This window comes from Orbicella faveolata, unplaced genomic scaffold (assembly GCF_042242905.1).
Source record: "Orbicella faveolata isolate gen_17 unplaced genomic scaffold, um_ofav_v1 contig_2, whole genome shotgun sequence".
NCBI lineage: Eukaryota > Metazoa > Cnidaria > Anthozoa > Scleractinia > Merulinidae > Orbicella > Orbicella faveolata.
In genome coordinates this window covers 15639884-15659576 of record NW_028301547.1, presented here as the reverse complement: position 1 = coordinate 15659576, position 19693 = coordinate 15639884, and the positions used below count along the sequence as shown (strand labels likewise).

The 19693-nt window shown below is 41.4% G+C and overlaps 4 protein-coding genes across 4 annotated transcripts; 2 read left to right on the top strand and 2 right to left on the bottom strand.

Annotated features, from left to right (window-relative positions):
- Positions 1-917: 917 nt before the first annotated feature.
- Positions 918-7748, bottom strand: LOC110044600 (uncharacterized). Its single transcript, XM_089289856.1, has 2 exons — positions 7639-7748; positions 918-5163 (listed from the first exon to the last, which is right to left on the bottom strand). The coding sequence occupies exons 1-2, from the start codon at positions 7706-7708 to the stop codon at positions 1397-1399; spliced, it is 3837 nt and encodes a 1278-aa protein (XP_089145982.1). The 5' UTR covers positions 7709-7748; the 3' UTR covers positions 918-1396.
- Positions 7749-10564: 2816 nt separating this feature from the next.
- LOC149112119 (QRFP-like peptide receptor) lies at positions 10565-12078 on the top strand. The gene has a single exon (XM_089289865.1). It carries the CDS (start codon positions 10892-10894, stop codon positions 12035-12037), a length of 1146 nt encoding a protein of 381 aa, XP_089145991.1. The 5' UTR covers positions 10565-10891; the 3' UTR covers positions 12038-12078.
- A 2268-nt stretch (positions 12079-14346) lies between these two features.
- LOC149112118 (QRFP-like peptide receptor) lies at positions 14347-16197 on the top strand. Its single transcript, XM_089290018.1, has one exon. It carries the CDS (start codon positions 14347-14349, stop codon positions 15487-15489), a length of 1143 nt encoding a protein of 380 aa, XP_089146144.1. The 3' UTR covers positions 15490-16197.
- Positions 16198-16684: 487 nt separating this feature from the next.
- Positions 16685-19483, bottom strand: LOC149112117 (uncharacterized). The gene has a single exon (XM_089289292.1). The coding sequence runs from the start codon at positions 19481-19483 to the stop codon at positions 16685-16687; it is 2799 nt and encodes a 932-aa protein (XP_089145418.1).
- Positions 19484-19693: the final 210 nt, after the last annotated feature.

Here is a 19693-nt window from a genome sequence, read left to right as displayed (position 1 = left end):
AGGTGTCATTCTGTTTCTTTTGTGATGCACATTTGTGGTGCCAAGTTTGAAGAACACTGCTCCAATATTTCTAGAGATATTCTTGATTCAGTGTTTTACTGTTCAAATGGAACCACCTATGACGTCATCACTTTCCTCATTTGCATAATACAAAAACGTAAATATCTCTAGAACGAAAAAAGATATTCCAAAAAGGGAAACGCCATTCTTCTTTACTTTGAAAAGCCTGTCAAATAAGCAGCAATTATTTTTTACTTCATATGCACTTTAAGGATAAACCGGGAAGGAAACAAGCGTTGAATTAGTGAAAGTCTTAGGAGAATCTAGCCAGTCATATCATTTGGCTATGGAGCCACCCACTCCCCCAAGGCCCTGCCGGGTAAGACAGACAAGTGCCTCTGGAGCCAGGGGGATTACTCCGTTATATGAGCTATATAGGTATGTGCAGCCCAAAAGGTATGGGTTTTCAGCCGTTTCGGTCATAAATAGGGTATCGATTTGGCCATTTTGGTCTTAAATAGGGTATGGCTTTTGTACTCTAGTCTTGAATTGGGTATATTTTTTAGAAGAAGCTACTCTTTGCTCATTATCGATAAGACCATAAACAAAAGCTCTTCAAAAATTATTTTGAGGGCAACTGTGTCAGCCTTAACGGTCATAGATAGGGTATAGAATTTTTGGTCTGGTCATAAATAGGGTAGGGAAAATCTCAGATTTTGGTCATAAATATGGTAAGGGTTTTGGGAAGCAGGTCGCACATCACCACCAAATTTTTTTTGGGAGTACCCTTTCGGGCTCTGGAGATGAAAATTGGGACGTGAGGTAGGCCCATTGTACAGTTTCTTGTGACGCCAAACCCCTCTTCTTTGCTTCCCTCCTTGATAAGCTACTGTGTCATTATGATTACGGAGGATATACACTCATTAGTTTTAATTGAGAGCCTTGTCTAAGCTGAGAATAATATGTGTTCTTACTGATTTAGTTTCACTAATCTTCTCAAAACTCAGGTGAGTTGGGGACGGTAATCAACGTGAGTTGCAACTGGTCGAATTACATGGTATTGTCAACAAAATTTGAGTGAAATGAAGGAATATTAGATAATAACCAGGAAAAGAAAAAATGACAATGATCTACAATACATATCTATTTTGAAACGAGATTAGGGTTCAGGCGTACACCATAGGCGTTAAGTGTGTGACTAAGTACGACCCTCATTTTCTCTTGGTACGACGGGTCTTTGAAGGTCGTGGAACATTTCCCGCCAACATGCACATTAACTACCATTCCCCAATCAATCCTTACTCAATAGGATTTTGTATGGCAATGAGACATTTGCCCGTGAAACTACATTTTTCTTCCAAAAAAATGTTTACATGATAAGCATGATATTAACACTTTATATTACACTATGCAATTCTTCAGGATCCCCCCAGTCAATAAGAACCAGTTGCCTGGACCTTGATGAAGAACCAAGAGGCATTGCACGTGTTACGCATTCGTGCATAGCAGCTGACAAGATTCTGATGCAGTGGTACAAGACTCGGGTAACTTGAGATAAAACAGCAAACACCACAAGGAGACAAGCAACAGAAGGTAGCAGGCCGAGCAAGACAACCTCGATCCACAGAAAAGCGTGAAGAAGGCTGTTACTTGGTCCCGTGGGCTCTATTCCCTCGGAAATATACGTGGCTTCCGCTAAATTGACAGTGCAGATAGCAACCAAGCTAATAAGAGAAAGGCTCTCCCAGATATTAGCTTTACGCTCGCGGAATGGCCTTGCTGTAAGATGATGCAGGAGAATTAGAAAACATGCAAAATCCAGGCAGACGAAACGTATCATTGGATCTGTGGAGAAAGCATGGATGGTCAGCAAGATCAACCTTCGGCCAGTCAGTACACTTTCCCAGTATAATGTGCCATGCTTGCCATCAGAGGAAGGTCGGAATGGATCATGAAGAACCTTTTTGATTTCTTCTGCATCGTCGCGTGAATTTACCCAGGACGGGTAAGGTTGGTTTCTATTTGGTCTCTTCTTGCAGTATCGAAAGAGCCAGATAAGAAGAAAAGGCAAAGGGAATCCACAAGATATCAAGAATTCCTTAGCCGACACTCTGTCTTTGGAAAGCATCAGCGATCCCCAGAAAAGGACTAAAACCAGGGGAATGACAAACGCCACTATGAAGACAATCAACAGATATTGCCACCACTGCCAACACTGAATGTTCCCATCCATAAACAGACGCCACTCCTGGCCAATAGGAACACAGTGAATGAGCTTGAGAGTTGTGTCTGCAAGTGTTTCGTATCCAAGTAACAATGTTTCCAGCGCCACGGCCAGATACAATGGCAGTGATGGGGCTGCCAAGTGAAACGATTTGCTAATGAATCGATGAATGGCGTGGATGAAACCGACGGAAATCAATGTTGCCAAAAACTTTAAACACATGAATAGTTCTTTGGTGACGGCATCAAGACCAGGAAATGGACAGCCAATGCTACCATTCATAGTTTTTACTTGAAAATTAAAAAGTGCAATCACTGGTGGAATGAAGGGAACCATATGTAGAGTATTCTCGGGGGACTTAACCATCACCAACTCTGCAACTTGATAAAAATAGAAGACGATCTTCAGGTACCCAGCATCGTGCTTATCACTGTTGTCTTCGTTTGATGACGACTGTTGGCGAACATTTTCGGCTTTTTTCGTAAACCACAAGCTCTGCTGATATAACAGTGAGAAGATAGGAGGCCTAAAGACGACGTAAAGTGCAAAGAACATGACGTAGATAAACGATGCCACCCAAAACCAGTGATCATTGCATTTCTCTATTTTTCTGCATGACGTGGAATACAGGACTTCACTGTACCCAGCAGAACATTGGCCACACAGCACGCCTGACCTGTTACCATGACAAACATTGTAAGCTTGACGAGAGGAATGGGTTGGAGTTCTGCAGTATTCCACTGGACATGAAATGAATTGCAGACTTGGTGGTCTTGTTGAAATGCTGAAGCCCCAAAAGTTCTCTTTGGCTATAATGTTTCCATTTTCACATTTTGCTCCGTAGGGACATTTCAGGCACTCAGTGTCCTTGTTTATATCTAAACCACTGGTTGAACCTCGCTGTAAAGTATAGAAACCATCGGGACACTCATCACAGAATAATTTGATGTAACTGACGTTCGCCCAACATGTCTCGTCACCATCCCAGACAAGTTTCTCATTACCATCCTTGACAAGTTCAAAACCGGTTATAATTTTTTCTTGTTTCATTTGCCGTCCGTTCCGGCATCGAAGAGTAGAAGAGTTATCAATGTTTATTGAGCTGCACTTTGTAACTTCGAGCAGAGGGTTATAAAATTCCCTGTCGACGTTAGCTGTAAAAGAAGAACTTTCAATTGTGACGGGACCGACACTCTCAGAGCGGAGAAAACAGCCATAGCTAGAGACTGATTGTTTTACGTTAGATAATCGTTTCAAAGCTGTTTGAAAAAATGAACTGTTCACAATGTTAAGTCTGCCATAGCCTGTTTTCATGAACACGTGACCACCCGGTGTTAATCCCTCGTTATCTTTAAAATGACAGTTTTTGATGGTGACGTTGCCGTTCATGAGGTCTAAAGCTCCAGAGACACCCACGTTGCCTTCAAATATGCTATCCTCAAATATGACAGGGAGCGTAAAGTTCTTCTTCCACATGAATTCATTAGTGTTGCTCCGTTCTTGTTCGCGACATTTAGGCGGATCTTCGTCTTTAATTTCGATATGTACGGTTGCTCGATCGACCAAACGATGCATTAACTGAGAGTTGTTAAGAAACTTGCAGTTTTTAATGGAAATCAGCCCACGGACATTCTTATCGGCTTGAACGGACAGGGCATAGCCGTGTAATTCGCGAAAAGTAACGTTTTCAAGAAGTAACTTTGCTTCAAAGTCTGAAGACAAATATAACTGTTGATCTGGTTGCATCGTCTCCACATCATGAGAAAGTTGTGTTTGTGGTTTCGGACTCGGTTCCTGCGTGGGACGTATTATTGCAAATCTGATTGCATCTCCAGAGCCGCGTGTTTTGTGACCTAGAAATAGGCTGTTTCTTACAACAAGTGTTTGGTCGCTTGTTGAGCAAATGTAATCATTACCTAAACAAGAAGTGGTTGACATCCGAATGCCAAACCTGTTGTTTGCCAAAAGACACTGGTCGAGGAGAACTTTTATCCCCGGTGTTGTAGGTGTTGTTTTGGGGGGACCACTGGCCGTGATGGCATACCCATACGTGGAGTTTATAGTCACTTTGGTTAATCTTAAGCCAAATCCACCATGGACAAAAACAGCATTCTCGTTATTTATAAACGAAGAGTTTGAAAATATCAAATTTCCATAGCTGAAATCGTGCCGAATTCTCACCGAGAAAGCGAAGCCATTGTCCTCGTGACCGAGCTCTCTGAAAATGGAATCGGTGATGGACGCAGCTACATACATCTTCGGAAGCTCCCTCAAAACTGTCGAATGGACGTATACGGCAGCTGTTGTTTTTCTGTCCCACGATGTTACATTAAACTGTCCCTTTCTGCCCTGGAAAAGGCATCTTGATATCGTCAGATTGAAGAATTCGTTAAATAAGTGGACTATTATAGAGTTTTTATTGTACCAGAATTCACTGTCGCTGACTGCAAGCGTCGACTTCTGGCAGCTAGGTGAAAATGATTCTTCTTGTCGCATGCCAACTCCATAGGAGCAGTTTATAAACTTGCATTTAGTTATTGCAACATCAAAGGAGCACACTTTATAAAAAATGGCATTAGTAGCGTTGAATACAAGGTTAGAGAGGGTAACTTTAAGAATGCCAGCTGTAGCATGTGTGCCAAAAATTAGACCAACGGGATTTTCACAGGAAATGTGGGCCTCAGAGAAGTGACCTTGTATTGTAACACTTTTGAGTATTATTATCCTTTCTTCCCCATCAGAATTGTTATCAATTCTTAAACAGCCGTATGGATGTAATTCACTTTTCCTTCCGTCAAGACAAATCTTGCCGCCATCACGAACAAGTTGTAGTGCTTGTGATAAACGCCGGCATGGTGTCAGAGAAGAACCGCAGTGAGGAAAATCCTCGCCAGTAAGGTGGGAAACAAAGAGGCAATCATTCGCTTCTTCGTCAGCACCTGAAGAAAATCAAATTGTCAAAACCTTGTAATATACAAGCTATACTGCCAATTCCCTGAAGACCTTATGAAAACGTGTTCTCATTGCAGACACTAATTTGCCCTGGTGAAACTTACAGTAACGTCCTGGAAAACGAAACATCTTACGTTTACAGAGAGCCACACAACTGAAACAGCCATCCTCTCAAGTCATTATAACTGTGCTGTCCGAATCCTCTTTACCGCCCCCCCCCCCTCCCCTCCCCCTTCCAGCCCACGCCGAATGTCATGGATCAATGTTATAGTTCGCGTATCTTTGAAAAAATTGCCTACATTTTTCAAGTTCGTCGTTTGTAATCGGTCTGCGTTAATCTTCTCCATCCTTAACCATCCTTGTTCCTGTATAGTTATTATTACAGCTTTGATATTTATCTTTTTGAGCTATTATTTTCAGGTTTCCTTCAATTTAAAGGTAATTTTGTACATGGCCAAAATACCATGACTGACCTCATTCAAGAGATTATCGAGGTAAGAGAGTGAATCCCCCATATAGGCGTTATATCCAAGGTAATCCCTCTTAAGTTATTTTTAGACATTGTACCCAGTTCTTCCGCCGATATTACTGGCGCGTTGCGTGGATGTTTTCGAGGAGGATCTGTTTATGTCGTTTCGTTTCGTTTCGTTTCGAAGCAAAGGAAAACCTCCAACGCTGTGGGGATGCCTTCTTTGATATTTTGATTACAAGCAGGGGAGCTTGGGCTCTCGGTATGTTTTAATATATTTCGAAACTTTAATAGGAGTTTGAATAAGAGACGGATGTCCCCTGCACAAACAACAACAACTGAATGAACGGCAGAGAAATGTTTGGACAAACGAGTGCACAGCAAACAAACGCTCAAACACAATCTAGGCAACCGAATAAACAGATGGTCGAAAGTAAAAGCAGGCGTTCGCTGACCAAGTAGCAACAATCAGTTTAAGCAGCAACGGCAACAACACCAAAGACAAGGTCGACTAAAAAACGACTTAATATTCAACCCACGAATCTCGCGTTAATTTAGATTTATTCATTTTGTCTATATACTGTCAGAAATATCCCAAACAGAATATGTAAGACTGCGTCAAAATTCGAAAAAGAATTTTAATAATTGGCCCTCATATAGTTCACGTTCTCTCGAATATGCAGAATGTGGCTATTTCACGTTGTTGTTTGTGACCTTTTGTAAGCAATTGCAAAGAACTGAACAAATAATTATAACGCACGCTTACACAGCCATTGTACTAGTTGCCGTTGCCGTCAAAGTTTGCTTAATTAAACTCCCTAAAACCGAACAAACGGCCAAATAATGAACAGCCAAACGAGCACAAAACAAACGAAAGCCCGGCCGAACAAAAAGACGGCTGAGAGTGCAGAAAACATCTCTGCTATATAACGAAATCAAAGCATATACAATGAAGTTCCCGCCATTTCATTTAGTTTCGAGAAAGTCGCTTCGGCTGTCCACGCATCGCGCGAGTAACATCCTCGGAAGAACTGGGTACCATGTCTAAAAGTAACTTAAGATGGATTACCTTAGGTAGAGGACCTATATGGGAGATTCACTCTCTTACCTTATAATCGTTTGCCTCATTTAGTCCAAAAATGCTGAATTTCTCAAGCAACGATATAAAGGGCGGTAGATCAGTTAGGTCAGGTCAGTTAATTTCCGTACAAGTAAGAAAATTATATTATTCTGTATAAATCTTTCCTGCATAAATCTTGGCCAATGTATTGATACTCGTTGATACTCGTTGATGCTCGTGCATAAACTTTATTGTATTGTGTATTGTATCGGGATACACTTTACAGTTTTTGAAGGATTTTTTTTAGTTTTGATCTCTGTAGCCGTTTCAGAGACTAGAACGAAAACGAAAAGTTAGTAGAAGAAATATGCATGCCGGCGTGCACGTTAACTTTCTACCTATCCCAGAAGATCATCGTTATCCAATTTCTCCGCAAGGTATAAGGAGGCTGCTATTAAGAATTCAAGAAAAGATCACAAATCAGATGTGCTGTGAGATGCTTTCAAAATACCGCAAAGTTACTAAGAGATTTGTAAGAACCTGTGAAAAGAAAGTCTATTTCTGTTACCAGAAGCAAACCAACATTTCGTGACGTTGAATTCTGCGGAGAATAATTCCGTATGGAATATATATGGCGACTGTCCTTATTCAAAATTAACGACTTAATTAGTGTAGGAAATCGGTCTCTTTGAGAAACAATGAGAGATTAACAGAAACTGTACGCGTGAACAGATCCGACTTTTCACGATCAGTAATTTCCACGAGTGGCTGCTGCAGGAAGGTACCAAAAAGTTGGTTTTGTTCACGCGTACAGTTAATCCCTAATTGTTTCTCAAACAGACCGATTTCGTATACTAACTCCAAAACAAAGAAATGTTTGTATCGGAAGATGATAAGCCACGACACACACACACACACACTACTATTACTCACCAGTTTGCTTTATAAGAAGAAGAAACAAAGAAAGGGATTTTATCAAAGGGACGCCCAGCAGCGAATTCATCTTGGTAAATATGACGTTATTGCATCATACGCTTGTTGCTCTTAAGCATTAACCAGTTTATATTACATTACTGTCTAGGTAAACACGGGAGCCAAAATTTTAATACGTTATATTGAAACAGGGATAAGAAATACGTAATTACAAATATTTATCTCTTACTTTCAGGGTATATACACTCGTTAATTTGGTTTTTCTGCCGAACTTGTACCATGATTGTCGAGAGCAAGGAACGATCGAGCTAAGGTCGCTAAGAAACGGCTCCACCTCTTTCTTCTTGCAAAGTAAAAAATAATTGGAAGAATCGTGAGCAAAAGGTTTTCAAATGATATTCCTTGCGCGGAGTTGTGGGGTGACAAAGTGGTCCAATACAAATGAGAATGGATGTCTGCAGGCAGAATACAATTAGTCTCAGGCAATGAGTACTGATATTTTTTTTCACTCGAACAGTCTCGGGTAACCGAAACAAGACTGAGCAATATCGAAACATTTGCTTCGGTATTCAGATTTGCTTATGGACGAGTATTTGAAGGGTTGTAGATAAAGGTTTTGTCACGAAAATACAGTAAATGCTGAGCGTTAAACAACATTAACTGATGCCTCTTGCGCTTGACTTAGGAGCTGCTCAATGATAGTGACAGAAGCCCAGGAAAACGGTTTCATCTTGTAGTCGGTATACCGTTTTAGTAAGCGGCACTTTGTTTCGGAGCTTTTAAAAGGCTATTTAGGTCATTAAAGGTTAAAGCCGACTTTTATCTATTTTCTTAAATTTCTAAGAAGATAGTGAAATCCAAGATGGCAGATCAAATGCCGTCATTTGACGTCTATGACGTCAAAATTAACAAAAATGGTATCACCTTGTAGAGCAAGCTCAGGGCTATCTAATCTATGTAAATTTTTTTCTTTGTGCCTTAAGGTGGGACACACCATGTCTCAAACATTTTTTCGTGGCTAAGAGTTAACTCCAAACCATGGCAAAGTATACATTCTTAAAAAGCTCAAAGAGCAAAGATTATGAAAAAAATATTTGTGTACCCTATAACTGTATTGTAACCTGACACCGGCTGATTAAATCTGCCACCCGCTGGGGAATGCCAGGGCTTACTTGAGAAAAGATAACTCCTACTAGAACTGATCAAAAGGAATAATTTTTACATTTTACAAAAGAAGACAAACAGCTTGCTGGGATAAGCATAGAGATTTTTGAAAAGTTAAAAGCACGTGAAATGATGACCAGTTAAATCTGATACAGAAAATCTAGCATACGTTTCAATACATAACTTTGACAGTATGCACTGGATGGAAAAGTTCTATGCTTATCCCACGTACTAAAAACAACAAATCCTGAAAATTTTAGCTCAATTGAATAAATCCTTCTCAAGATATCTTTTCTAGAAGGCGAAAATAACTCGTTTTGAGAAAACGAGCTTTAAACTTACAGTAACAGTACTCGTCAAAATAAAACTTCAATACCTTAAGATTCGAGTTCCGTAAAAAACAAAACTTCGAATTTCTTTCAGAATTTTAGGTTAAGTCCCGCCTTAACAGAACGAAAACCCAGGGGAAGGGTTCCATCAGCCCCCCCCCCCCCTCCACCCCCCTTGTGAATTGAGTTATTTCCCTCTTAAGACGGTTTCAATAAACGCTCCCAAGAGATTGAAGCTTTCTGTACGACATTGTAAGCTGCTGAACTATCTGAACTGAAACTTGGGAAGTGCTTAGATTGACGACGAGGACGCCATCTGAGATCTATGAGCTCAGTCAGCTCACTGCCGGGCCAGTCCAAGAAACATCACATCGGTAACAGATGTTTTAGAAATAGAATAAGTAAAAAGGAGTAAATTAAGGACGTTCGCGCTAATTGTTTCTGCACATCCTTACGAGCGTACACAAATTTACACGCACGTCATGCATCGAGCGCGCGCTAAGTAATAAAATGAACAATGACAAGGCAGATGGCAGTTGCGACAGCTTTGCCTGGATTTAATGATCTTGGACGTTCGGTGACGCTATTTTTTCTTTTGATGGATCATTTTCTCTACCAATTTTCAACGTTTAACGAAAAATAAAGAAAATCTATAGATTAGAAGTTTGAATTTTTCACACAATGCATTATCCAATTCCGTTCTTTTTAGCTCCCCGTCTGTGCAGCGGTTTCAAATACCTCTTGAAAGGTTAAGTTTTGCGAAAACGTTGGCAACATTTGGAAATATTTGTACAACATACCCACTTCTACACAATATTGTTTACCTTCGTTGACTCACCTTCGATATTTCGATGGACATGCTGAATTACGTGCGCCAATTTTTCAAAATCAGGGTAGTTTCCACACGCTTTATCTCTGAAACGAAGTCCCTGACCCCCAATTTCTTTTGCATTTCTGACACAAGTAGCTCATTATCTGACTGCAGTAAAAATGTAAAAAAAAAAGATATCGACTGGAACATTTTCGCGCGAACGTAGTTAAGTCATTTCGTGCAGGTCAGAACTCAGGAAAGCCAGATTATGCTAGCAGTGTTAAACATAGATAAAAGTTAAAATTTACGCTCGATTTCCTAAATTATACCAAAACTTATGCTGGCGCAATCGACAAAAGCCTAAACGGCCATGAATGTACAACAATTTCTGCTGCATGAACAGTGCCTTCAAATATGCTCTATCTTTTCATTGTATGATATAAAGCCAAGCACCTGCGCATTTTCAATTGCGCTTTTAAAACTTACACACTATGACAGTAGAAAGATTACGCGCCCCCAAAAAAATTAACACAAAAATATTTCTTCCTCTGTTTTCTGCTTTTTTGTTTTCTTTTGCTGGCAGCTTCAGTCAACTGCAGGGTTTCTCAAATAAAAACCAATCAACCTTAAGTCAGGAAATTATAATTAAAACTCAAGAAATGCTTTTTATAGATTATGGCAACAACTTTTCGAACACTTTGGTGATGGTGATCGGCAACGCAAACCAGTGTTTTCCGAGTCATGACACTAAATTTCTCTTGTCTTGTACCCAATTAACAGAAAGTGTGGCTACTTTGCGTGGACGAGATTCTGGGAAATAGTAAGTAGTATAGACAACACAGCGAAATGTTTTGCTTTCTAATAAGAAAAAAGAAGTATACATTTTTACTACTTATAGTAGCTACCAGTTAATTTCTTAAAGTTTCATCATATTCATCTGTAGGTTAATATGATGTTTACCGTGGTGTTATCAGTCTTTGTACTTATGTCCCTGGTCGGCAACACGCTCGTTATTTTAACGGTCCTTATCAACAAGCCCATGCAAACGACGCTCAATTATCTACTCGTCAACCTTGCTGTCGCCGACATGGTCTTCGCCTTGAGCATTCTTATAAGCTACTTAATAATGCCATTCATAACTCTACCCGAAGGACAGACCGGGCGGTTTCTTTGTACATTTATAGCGGGCGAAGGTATAGGGTGGATTGGTGCTGCTGAATCCATTCTGTGTTTGATTTATATCTCTGTTGAACGCTACTTTGCCATTATTCATCCGCTTCGTCAACGCGGCAGATTTACTCGGCGTCGCTTAAAAGTTTTCGTCGTTGTTGGTTGGATTTTCGCCTTACTGATTAACATTCCCGACTTTCTTCGTGTTAAGAGCTACCAAGCCGTGGTACGTTTGTGTAAAAGCGACAGCAGCTCGGAGTATGCCTACACATCCCTCAAAGTAAACAGCCTGGTTTGGTTGATTCTAGCAGGCATAGTCCCTGTGAGCATCATGGTATACCTGTACTCCAGAGTAGTGCATCACCTGTGGTTCAAATCAGTCCAGAACTTAGAAGCTTCCCAGAGGGCCGCGCTACGTTATCGCAAGCAAGTTACCATAACACTGATTACGGTCAGTGCCATCTACACAGTCTGTTGGGCTCCAAACTTGACAGATTACCTCATGGAGCACTGGAGTAAGGCGAAACCGTGGATGAACAAGACTGGCGCAGTATTGCTGACCTTCAACTGTTCTGTCAATCCTGTGTTGTACAGCATGCGGATGAAGCGCTTCCGAGAGCATCTCCGTGACATGTTGTTTTGCAAGAAAAGGGGACAAGCCAGAGCACAGACGGCTAACGCGAATGCACGTTCCGCAACAGAGCGACCTGAGAAATTAACGTGTAACACAGTGGTACCAACGCCATTACCATTTTCATCTGCATTCAAGCAAGAGATGATTACGTCAAACGGTTTACTTAACGTCACGTCTGGGGTCACAGCAAATAGAGGAAGTGTACATGTAGATATAAACACATGCACAAAAATAAGGGAAGACGAAGAGGCAACTGGAGATGTAAGCACTGATTTTTCGAGTTGTCTGTAGGAAAATAAAAAAATTGAGGAAACATAGGGTACGTTAGTAACTATCGGAGGTTTGGAAGCTAAAGTAGACCGAGAAGCATTTCTGTAAATACCGTCACTAAAAAAATGTAGATTGTAGAAACGTTATTCAGGCCTCCAGTTACAATTAGGAACAGCACGAACAGTGAAATTTTACTACGTGAAAGACAGGTTCTGAAAATCATGTCGGAAGCCACTGCCAAAAGCGTAAGACAATCGAAAAACCTTGAAATGTCATACACAATCAACCGTTAAAAAGAGCCTATGGCTTCTGGACATTTTGACATCGCCAAGGTTGTGAGATAAACATGGTTCCAGTGTACTAAAATACGTGTGGGTACATACATCAGAAGGCTCAGGCTACGGAATCCTCAGACAAATGTTAGGGTCTTCAGGGTTTCAAGAACCCCAAGCTTTGAGCCTGCAGGTAATGCGACGATTCAATTAAGTCGCGAATATGTGTTGTGGGTGGAGATTGAGAGATCAAGGCCCACATTAGAGCTACGAAGTGGACGGAGCCTTCATTCAGCACAACAGTAACATCTTCAAGTAGAGATAATTAAAATCACGTTTGCTAAGATAATGTGCTTTCGTCGAGGATATCATAGTAGAACAAAGCAAAAGCTTCAATCAAAACTTTTCCCCTAGCTAGTGCAGTATATTACTCTAAATTCAATCTCTTTTTTTTCTCTCTAGTTTTTTATTTCCAACTTTTAAAGTGGAACCTCCTTGTCACCGCTGTCAACATCTGGCAGGGCTTGGCAGTGTCGTCTACATGTACAATTGTAATTAGATTTGAAGTTAAGTATCACCCTCTTGATTTGAAAATTTAAAAAGTGGAAACATCGACATATAAACACTTCAACGTATAAAGGGTGTAAAAAAATAAGAAATTTTGTGTCTAAAAATGAGTCCAGGAATAGATCGGTTCTCAGGATCCGGTTGAGTTATTATTTGGAACACTTTCTTAATTACATTTAGTATGACAGAAAATCTTATTTAATACCAGCTTGATTAATTGTCGTTGTCGGCTCGCTGATATCTCAAATACGGCCCTTGACTGCTGTCTTTACAGTCACAGAATGATTTCAAGCATGTCAACTCAAGTAGGGTGAATTAATTCTAACAGTAGGACTGATTATGTTAAGGTGTATTCAAGGACGCCTATTATTGTAAAAGGAATTTTAGAATAGTAATTTGTCTGGTTTTGAACACGCAAGGTAGTAAAGCTACTCTGGTGATACAGAGAGCAGTAGAAAACTATGTATTAATCTTGGAATTAATTAAGTTACCTGTCAAAAGTGAAGTAGGAGGTGGCAATAAAATATCAATACTGCATTTAAAGCAGTTGTTTATTTGCAATATCTTTGATAATCACATCCTTATATTTGACTTCAATTTTTCAAACTTTCGGAGAAATCGTTTTATATATAGAAGACTGCTCTCATTTCTTAGCTTCCCGCGTTTCGAAATAAAATTCCAGCCATACGTTATTTGTCCCCTCGGTAGTTTTTTTTCGGTATATGTGGAACAGAAAGTATGCGAAGAAGCTTCTTTGTCATGTTAAAATGATAATTCCAATTATCTAACCTCCGTATGCTTCCGAAGTAATAAAAAATGCTTAATTATAACGGAAACAAAAGACAGAGAAAGCACACTTTATACTTTAGAGGTTTATGAAGCATTCTTAACGAAGAAGAAGTGGTGATGTATGTTTAAGTTTGCTTGGACGTTTATCCTTCTTTTTTCACAAGCAAAAACGCCTGTTATAGCAACAACTCAAGTTTTGGTAATTAACGTAGCTCCCAAAAGACAATGTCTTCAAGACAGGTCCATATAAAGATCTCTTCATGTTGTAATCAATTCAAAGCAGTGCACCTGTCAGGATATGTAGGGTATTTTCCTTCGCCTCTTTAGAAAAAGATGTTTAATCAGCATAACACAGAAGACGATTTCCAAAAAGGATCCCAAAAGTAATAATGAATCTCACATTATACCAACAGTTTTTGCAAACATTTCAGCAGTGAATCTACTACTCACACGACCAAGGCAAACATCACTGAAAAGTTCAGTTTATACCACCAACACATTAATTTCCGGCTCAGGAAGAGTAAGTAGCAAACATCAGGAATTTTTTACTTTAAAATAACCCAACATGTGTATTTTGTACTGATCATAGCAGCTTTTGTGCTGATTGACTACAGTTGGAAGAATTAAGCCAGGCTATACATATTAACTTTTTGCTATTTTTTTAGTCGTTGACGAAAGTGTTGTTTCTTAACTGTCATTGAGATGATCTTCATTGTGGTGTTATCAATCCTTGTACTTACATCCCTGGTCGGTAACACGCTGGTTATTTTAACGGTCCTTACCAACAAGCTTATGCAGACTACGCTCAATTATTTACTGGTGAACTTAGCTGTCGCCGACATGATATCTGCCTTGTGCATAGGCATCGGGTACGTTATGACGCCATTTATAACCTACCCAGAAGGAGAAATAAGTCGGTATCTTTGCATGTTTCTTATAGACGGCGACCTAGCCTGGGTTGGTGCTGCTGAATCTATTTTGTGCCTCGTGTACATAGCTGTTGAACGCTACTTTGCCATTGTTCGTCCGCTTCGTCAACGCGGAAGATTTACAAGGAGACGTCTGAAAGTTTTCATCGTTCTCGGATGGAGCTTCGCTATTTTTATGAGAGTGCCTACTTCTTTGGAGGCCAGATATTATCATTCCGACCTAGGTGTGTGCAAAAGTAACGATAACATGGCGGGTAACATGGTGATCAAAGTGCACAGCCTGGCTTGGATGATTCTAGCAGGCATAGTCCCTATCAGCATCATGGTATACCTGTACTCCAGATTAGTGCGTCACCTGTGGTTCAAACCAGTCCAGCACTTAGAAGCTTCCCAGAGGGCTGCGCAATGCTATCGCAAGCAAGTTACCATAACACTAATTACGGTCAGCGTCATCTACGCGGTCTGTTGGATTCCGATATTGGTAGGCTACCTAGAGGAGTCCTGGAGTGAAGAGATCCTGTGGATGGAAAAGACTGGTAAAGTATTGCTTACCTTCAACTCTAGTGTCAATCCAGTCCTATACAGCATGCGGATGAAACAATTCCGGAAACAGCTTCGCGATATGCTTTTGTGCGAGAAACGGCGAAGACGCGGAGGACAGTCAGCTCAAGTGTGTGTGGGTCCTAAAATAAGGCAATCAATCAATGGATCTGAGGAATGCGCGCGGAATCCACCAGCAGCAACATCACTCTCATTGCTACCAGCGTTTAAACAAGAGGTGTCCAAGACGGGAAATTTACTTGACCTTACGAAATATCGGAGAAAATCTTCGATAATAACGAGGGATGCAGTTGACAGAGGGGATTTAGAGACAGCCACTTGCACAACAGAAAAGTCACAGAGGACGAAGAAGTAAAAAGGGACACAGGTACTGATTTATTCGAAAGTCCCCAGGAAAGCATGAAAACCAAGAAAAGCTCAATTGCGTTGAATACTTTGGTAAGCCCAGAAGGAAGCTCTCCATGATTTGTTGTTTTAAAGAAAAGAGGAAGAGCCAGAGTAAAGACAGCTGAAATGAGTGCATGTCCACCGACACGTCAACCTGAGGAATTAACGTGTAACACAGTGGCACTAATACCATTCCCATTTATATCTGCATTCAAGCAAGAGATGGTCACGACGAAAGCTTGACATTACGTCACGTTCTAGATCACAGTAAACAGAGGAAGTGTAGATATAAAAACATGCGCAAAATTAAGGAGATGCAAAGAAGCAACTGGAGATGCAGGCCTTATTTTTCGAGTTGTCTACAGGAAAATATGAAAATTTAGGAAACGTAGGGTACATAAGTAACTATCGGAGGTTTAGACGCTAAAGTAGGCCCAGAAGCATTTCTGTTAATACCGTCACCTATTCAGCCCTCCATTTACAATTTTGGGAAGAGAAAGAACGGTGAAAGTGTCACTACGCAAGACGATCAAAACCCTTGAAATGCCATACACAATCAACCGTCAAAAAGAGCTCAAAGCTCCTGAAACAAGCCCGTCTGGAGATATCGACATTGCCAAAGTTGTAAAATAAACATGGTTCCAATATACCAAAATACGTGTGGGTACAAACAGCAGAAGGCTTAGGCTACGGAATCCTCAGAAAAGTGATAGGGTCTTCAATGTTCTGATAACTCCGTAACATTAAGCCTGCACAACCAGACGCAAGGGCTGCTGGGTAACCGTGTGGCCTTAGTTCCAATGCGATGATTCAAGTTTCTCCTGTCAAGGCGTATACGGGTTGTACTTGGAGACTGAGAGGTCAAGGCCTGCATCAAAGATAAGAACTAGAGCTTTCATTTAGTACAGCAATAACTTATTTTAGCAGAGATAATTAAAATCACGTCTGCAAAAGGATGTTGTGCAGTTCGTCGAGGATATCATAGTAGAAGAAAGGAGAAGTCCTAATCAAAACGTTGTCCCAGCTAATGCAGTGTATTATACTTTCAATTTAATCTCTCTTTTTTTCCCCTAAAAGTGGAACCTGTTGTATTGCGAAACGTCTTAGATTTGTAAAACAAATTAGGCAACTTATCCAGGGGGTGCAGAAAGAAATAGCTTAGCTTAGTTCCTTGCCCCCGAGTGGGGGATAGGGCCGGAGATCAATGTTCGCCATCTGTCCCTATTCTTGGCCACAGCTGCTGCTGCGGTCCACGATGTAAGTCCCAGCTCAGCGCGTTCCTTCTCCACAGTTCTCCGCCATGTTTCCCTTGGCCGTCCTCTACTTCTTTTTCCACTTGGTGCCCAGGATAATGCCACGTGTGGGTTTCGGTTTGGTGCCATACGCAGAACATGACCTATCCACTTCCATCGCCTGCGTCGCACTTGTGTACTGATCTTTTCGATTCCCGCTCTTCTCCGAATTTCATCACTGGGCACACGCATGGGCCAATGGACTTTCAAGATTCTCCTTAGGCATTTATGAAGAAAGGTGTCAAGCCTTTTTTCATCCGCTTTTGTCATTCTCCAAGTCTCGCATCCATACAACAGGACAGCAATGATGTTTGACTTGAAGATCCTCATCTTAGTTTCTCGGCGGAATTCACCTGTTCTCCACACCTTTGAAAGTCGATGAAAAACACTTCTAGCTTTACCTAACCTACTCCGAATGTCCTGTTCGGCACCACCCAAGTTGTTAACAGTGGCCCCTAGATAGACAAAGCTGTCTGTATCCTCTACATCAGTGCCGTTTATCTTTATAGGATCTTGTCTCCTAGCATTGAGTCTGAGCACCTTCGTTTTGTTGACGTTTATCTTCAAACCCGTACCTTCACTGTTGCTCCCCAGTCTTTCTAACTTCGTTTGTGCTTGCGTCCATGTGCTGGAAATGAGCGCAATGTCATCGGCATAGTCTAGGTCTTCAAGCTGTCTCATCATCTTCCATCGAATCCCTGTGTTACCTTGCTCTGTAGTCCTACACATAATCCAATCTATTATCAGCAGGAAGAGAAACCCTGACATTACACAACCTTGTTTCACTCCTGATTTCACGGTAAGCCAATCCGATTTGCCTGCTCCATCGATCACTGCACACTTGGTGTTACTGTAAAACAATTTGACAATTCTTATGAATTTTGATGGTATTCCATAAGACTGCATTATCCTCCACAGTGTTCCACGGTGGACACTATCAAATGCTTTCTCGTAATCTACAAAACAGGTATACAGACTTGCATTCCATTCCAGCGATTGTTCGATGACATTTCGCAGCACAAAGATGTGCTCAGTCGTGCTTCGCCCAGTTCTGAAACCTGCCTGTTCTTCCCTTAGCATCCCATCCACTGCATCATGCAGTCTAGTAATAATTACTCTTCCCATAACTTTCGCTGGTACTGATAACAACGTTATTCCACGCCAGTTACCACAGTCAGTAAGGTTCCCCTTCTTGGGAAGCTTAACGATCAGACCACAATTCCAGTCCTCCGGGATTTCGTCTGTCTCCCACACCGTGCGAAATAGGTCTTCTAGCAGGCACGCAGTTGTCTCTATGTCAGCCTTCAGTAGCTCTGTTGTGATTGAATCCATTCCAGCTGCTTTGCCATTCTTCATGTTCTTCAGAGCCTGCTTTATTTCCTGTCGGGTGATACATTCGTCGCTGACATCTATTTCGTTTTGCTGCCTATCGTCAACAACTGCGGGGGCTACTGGATCAGGCCGGTTTAGGACATTGTCGAAATGTTCTTGCCATCTATGTCTGATCTCTTCTTCTGTTGTTAATAGCTTTCCATCCTGGTCTTTCACCATGTTCATGCTTCGTGGCCGGTCATTGCATAACGTCTTCGTTACCTCATACACCTCTTTTAGGTTGCCATTCCTTGCAGCGTCCTCGGCTTCCCTTGCAAGCGCATTTGCCCATTTTCTCTTGTCTGCTCTCAAGCTTCCCTTTACTTCCTTGTTTTTCTCATTGTATTCTATTCTCCTTCTTTCTCTTATCCTTTCTGATCTTGTCTCTTCCATCTTCTTCTTCAATTTCCTTCTTTCGTCAATTTTTCTCCAACTTGTTGCACTTATCCAAGTCTTGCTCTTCCTTTGTCTATGACCAAGAACTGACTTTGCCGTTTCGCAGTAGGCCTTCTTGATGTTCGACCATTTCTCCTCGACGCTTTCGGCGTTCTGGGTGTCATCATTTCCTGTTTCATCAGACTCAGTTTCTGTCAAGCAGCTAAATCTGTTCTTAAGCTCTAAGACAAACCTTTGTTTAATCTCAGGCACCTTTAGCTTGCTCAGCTCATATTTCCGTGCACTCGTTTCGCCTTGCTTTCTAACCACCCCACTTAGCTTCAATCGAATATTTCCAACAACCAGGTTGTGATCACTTCCAACGTCGGCACCCCTGAAAGCCCTGGCGTCCTGTACCGATCTCTTAAATATTCCATTAACAGCTATGTGGTCGATTTGATTCCTTGTTCTTCCATCTGGAGAGGTCCAGGTGTACTTATGGATGTCTTTGTGGGGGAACATGGTCGTTATAATGGCCATGTTGTTGGCCGCACAGAACTCTATGAACCTTTCACCATTATCAGATCTGTCGCTTCCTAAACCATGCCTACCAACCACTCCGTTTTCGCCCTCCATTTGGTGCCCTAACTTTGCATTCCAGTCGCCCATAGTTATTATGATGTCATGTCGAGGTGTCCTGTCATACACCTGTTGCAGTAGTTCATAGAACCCGTCTTTTTCATTCGTGTCAGCGTCATTGGTCGGTGCATAGACTTGAATAATGGTTGTTTTTATGTGCTTGGATTTGAACCTGGGGTCAAAGGCTGGTAAAAGGTCCCGGTGAGAGCTACTGTTGCCACTAGGTACCTCTCGTAAGTGCCGAGAAATGCCTACCGTCTCAAAAAGGCTCTGCCAGCAAGTCATATGTCACACCTCCACGTTTGGTGACCCTGGTAATACGATGTAGCTGAGTGACAATGGCGAAAGGCGAGCTTCCAGCGCCTTTAAATATCTGGTAGTCGTGGCTAGGGGAAGGACACCCCGACAGAAAACCCCTGGTCCTCCAGGTTGGGGGTTGGGCATGGGGCCAATCACCCAATCCCGTAAAAGCAAGGTGATTACGGAAACCGGAAA

Coding starts and splice junctions, on each gene's coding strand:
- LOC110044600 (XM_089289856.1), bottom strand. CDS start 7,708: ATGAATTCGCTGCTGGGCGTCCCTTTGATAAAATCCCTTTCTTTGTTT. Junction 5,164..7,638: donor TCTTCTTATAAAGCAAACTG/GTGAGTAATAGT, acceptor GATTTTCTTCAG/GTGCTGACGAAGAAGCGAAT.
- LOC149112119 (XM_089289865.1), top strand. CDS start 10,892: ATGATGTTTACCGTGGTGTTATCAGTCTTTGTACTTATGTCCCTGGTC.
- LOC149112118 (XM_089290018.1), top strand. CDS start 14,347: ATGATCTTCATTGTGGTGTTATCAATCCTTGTACTTACATCCCTGGTC.
- LOC149112117 (XM_089289292.1), bottom strand. CDS start 19,483: ATGACTTGCTGGCAGAGCCTTTTTGAGACGGTAGGCATTTCTCGGCAC.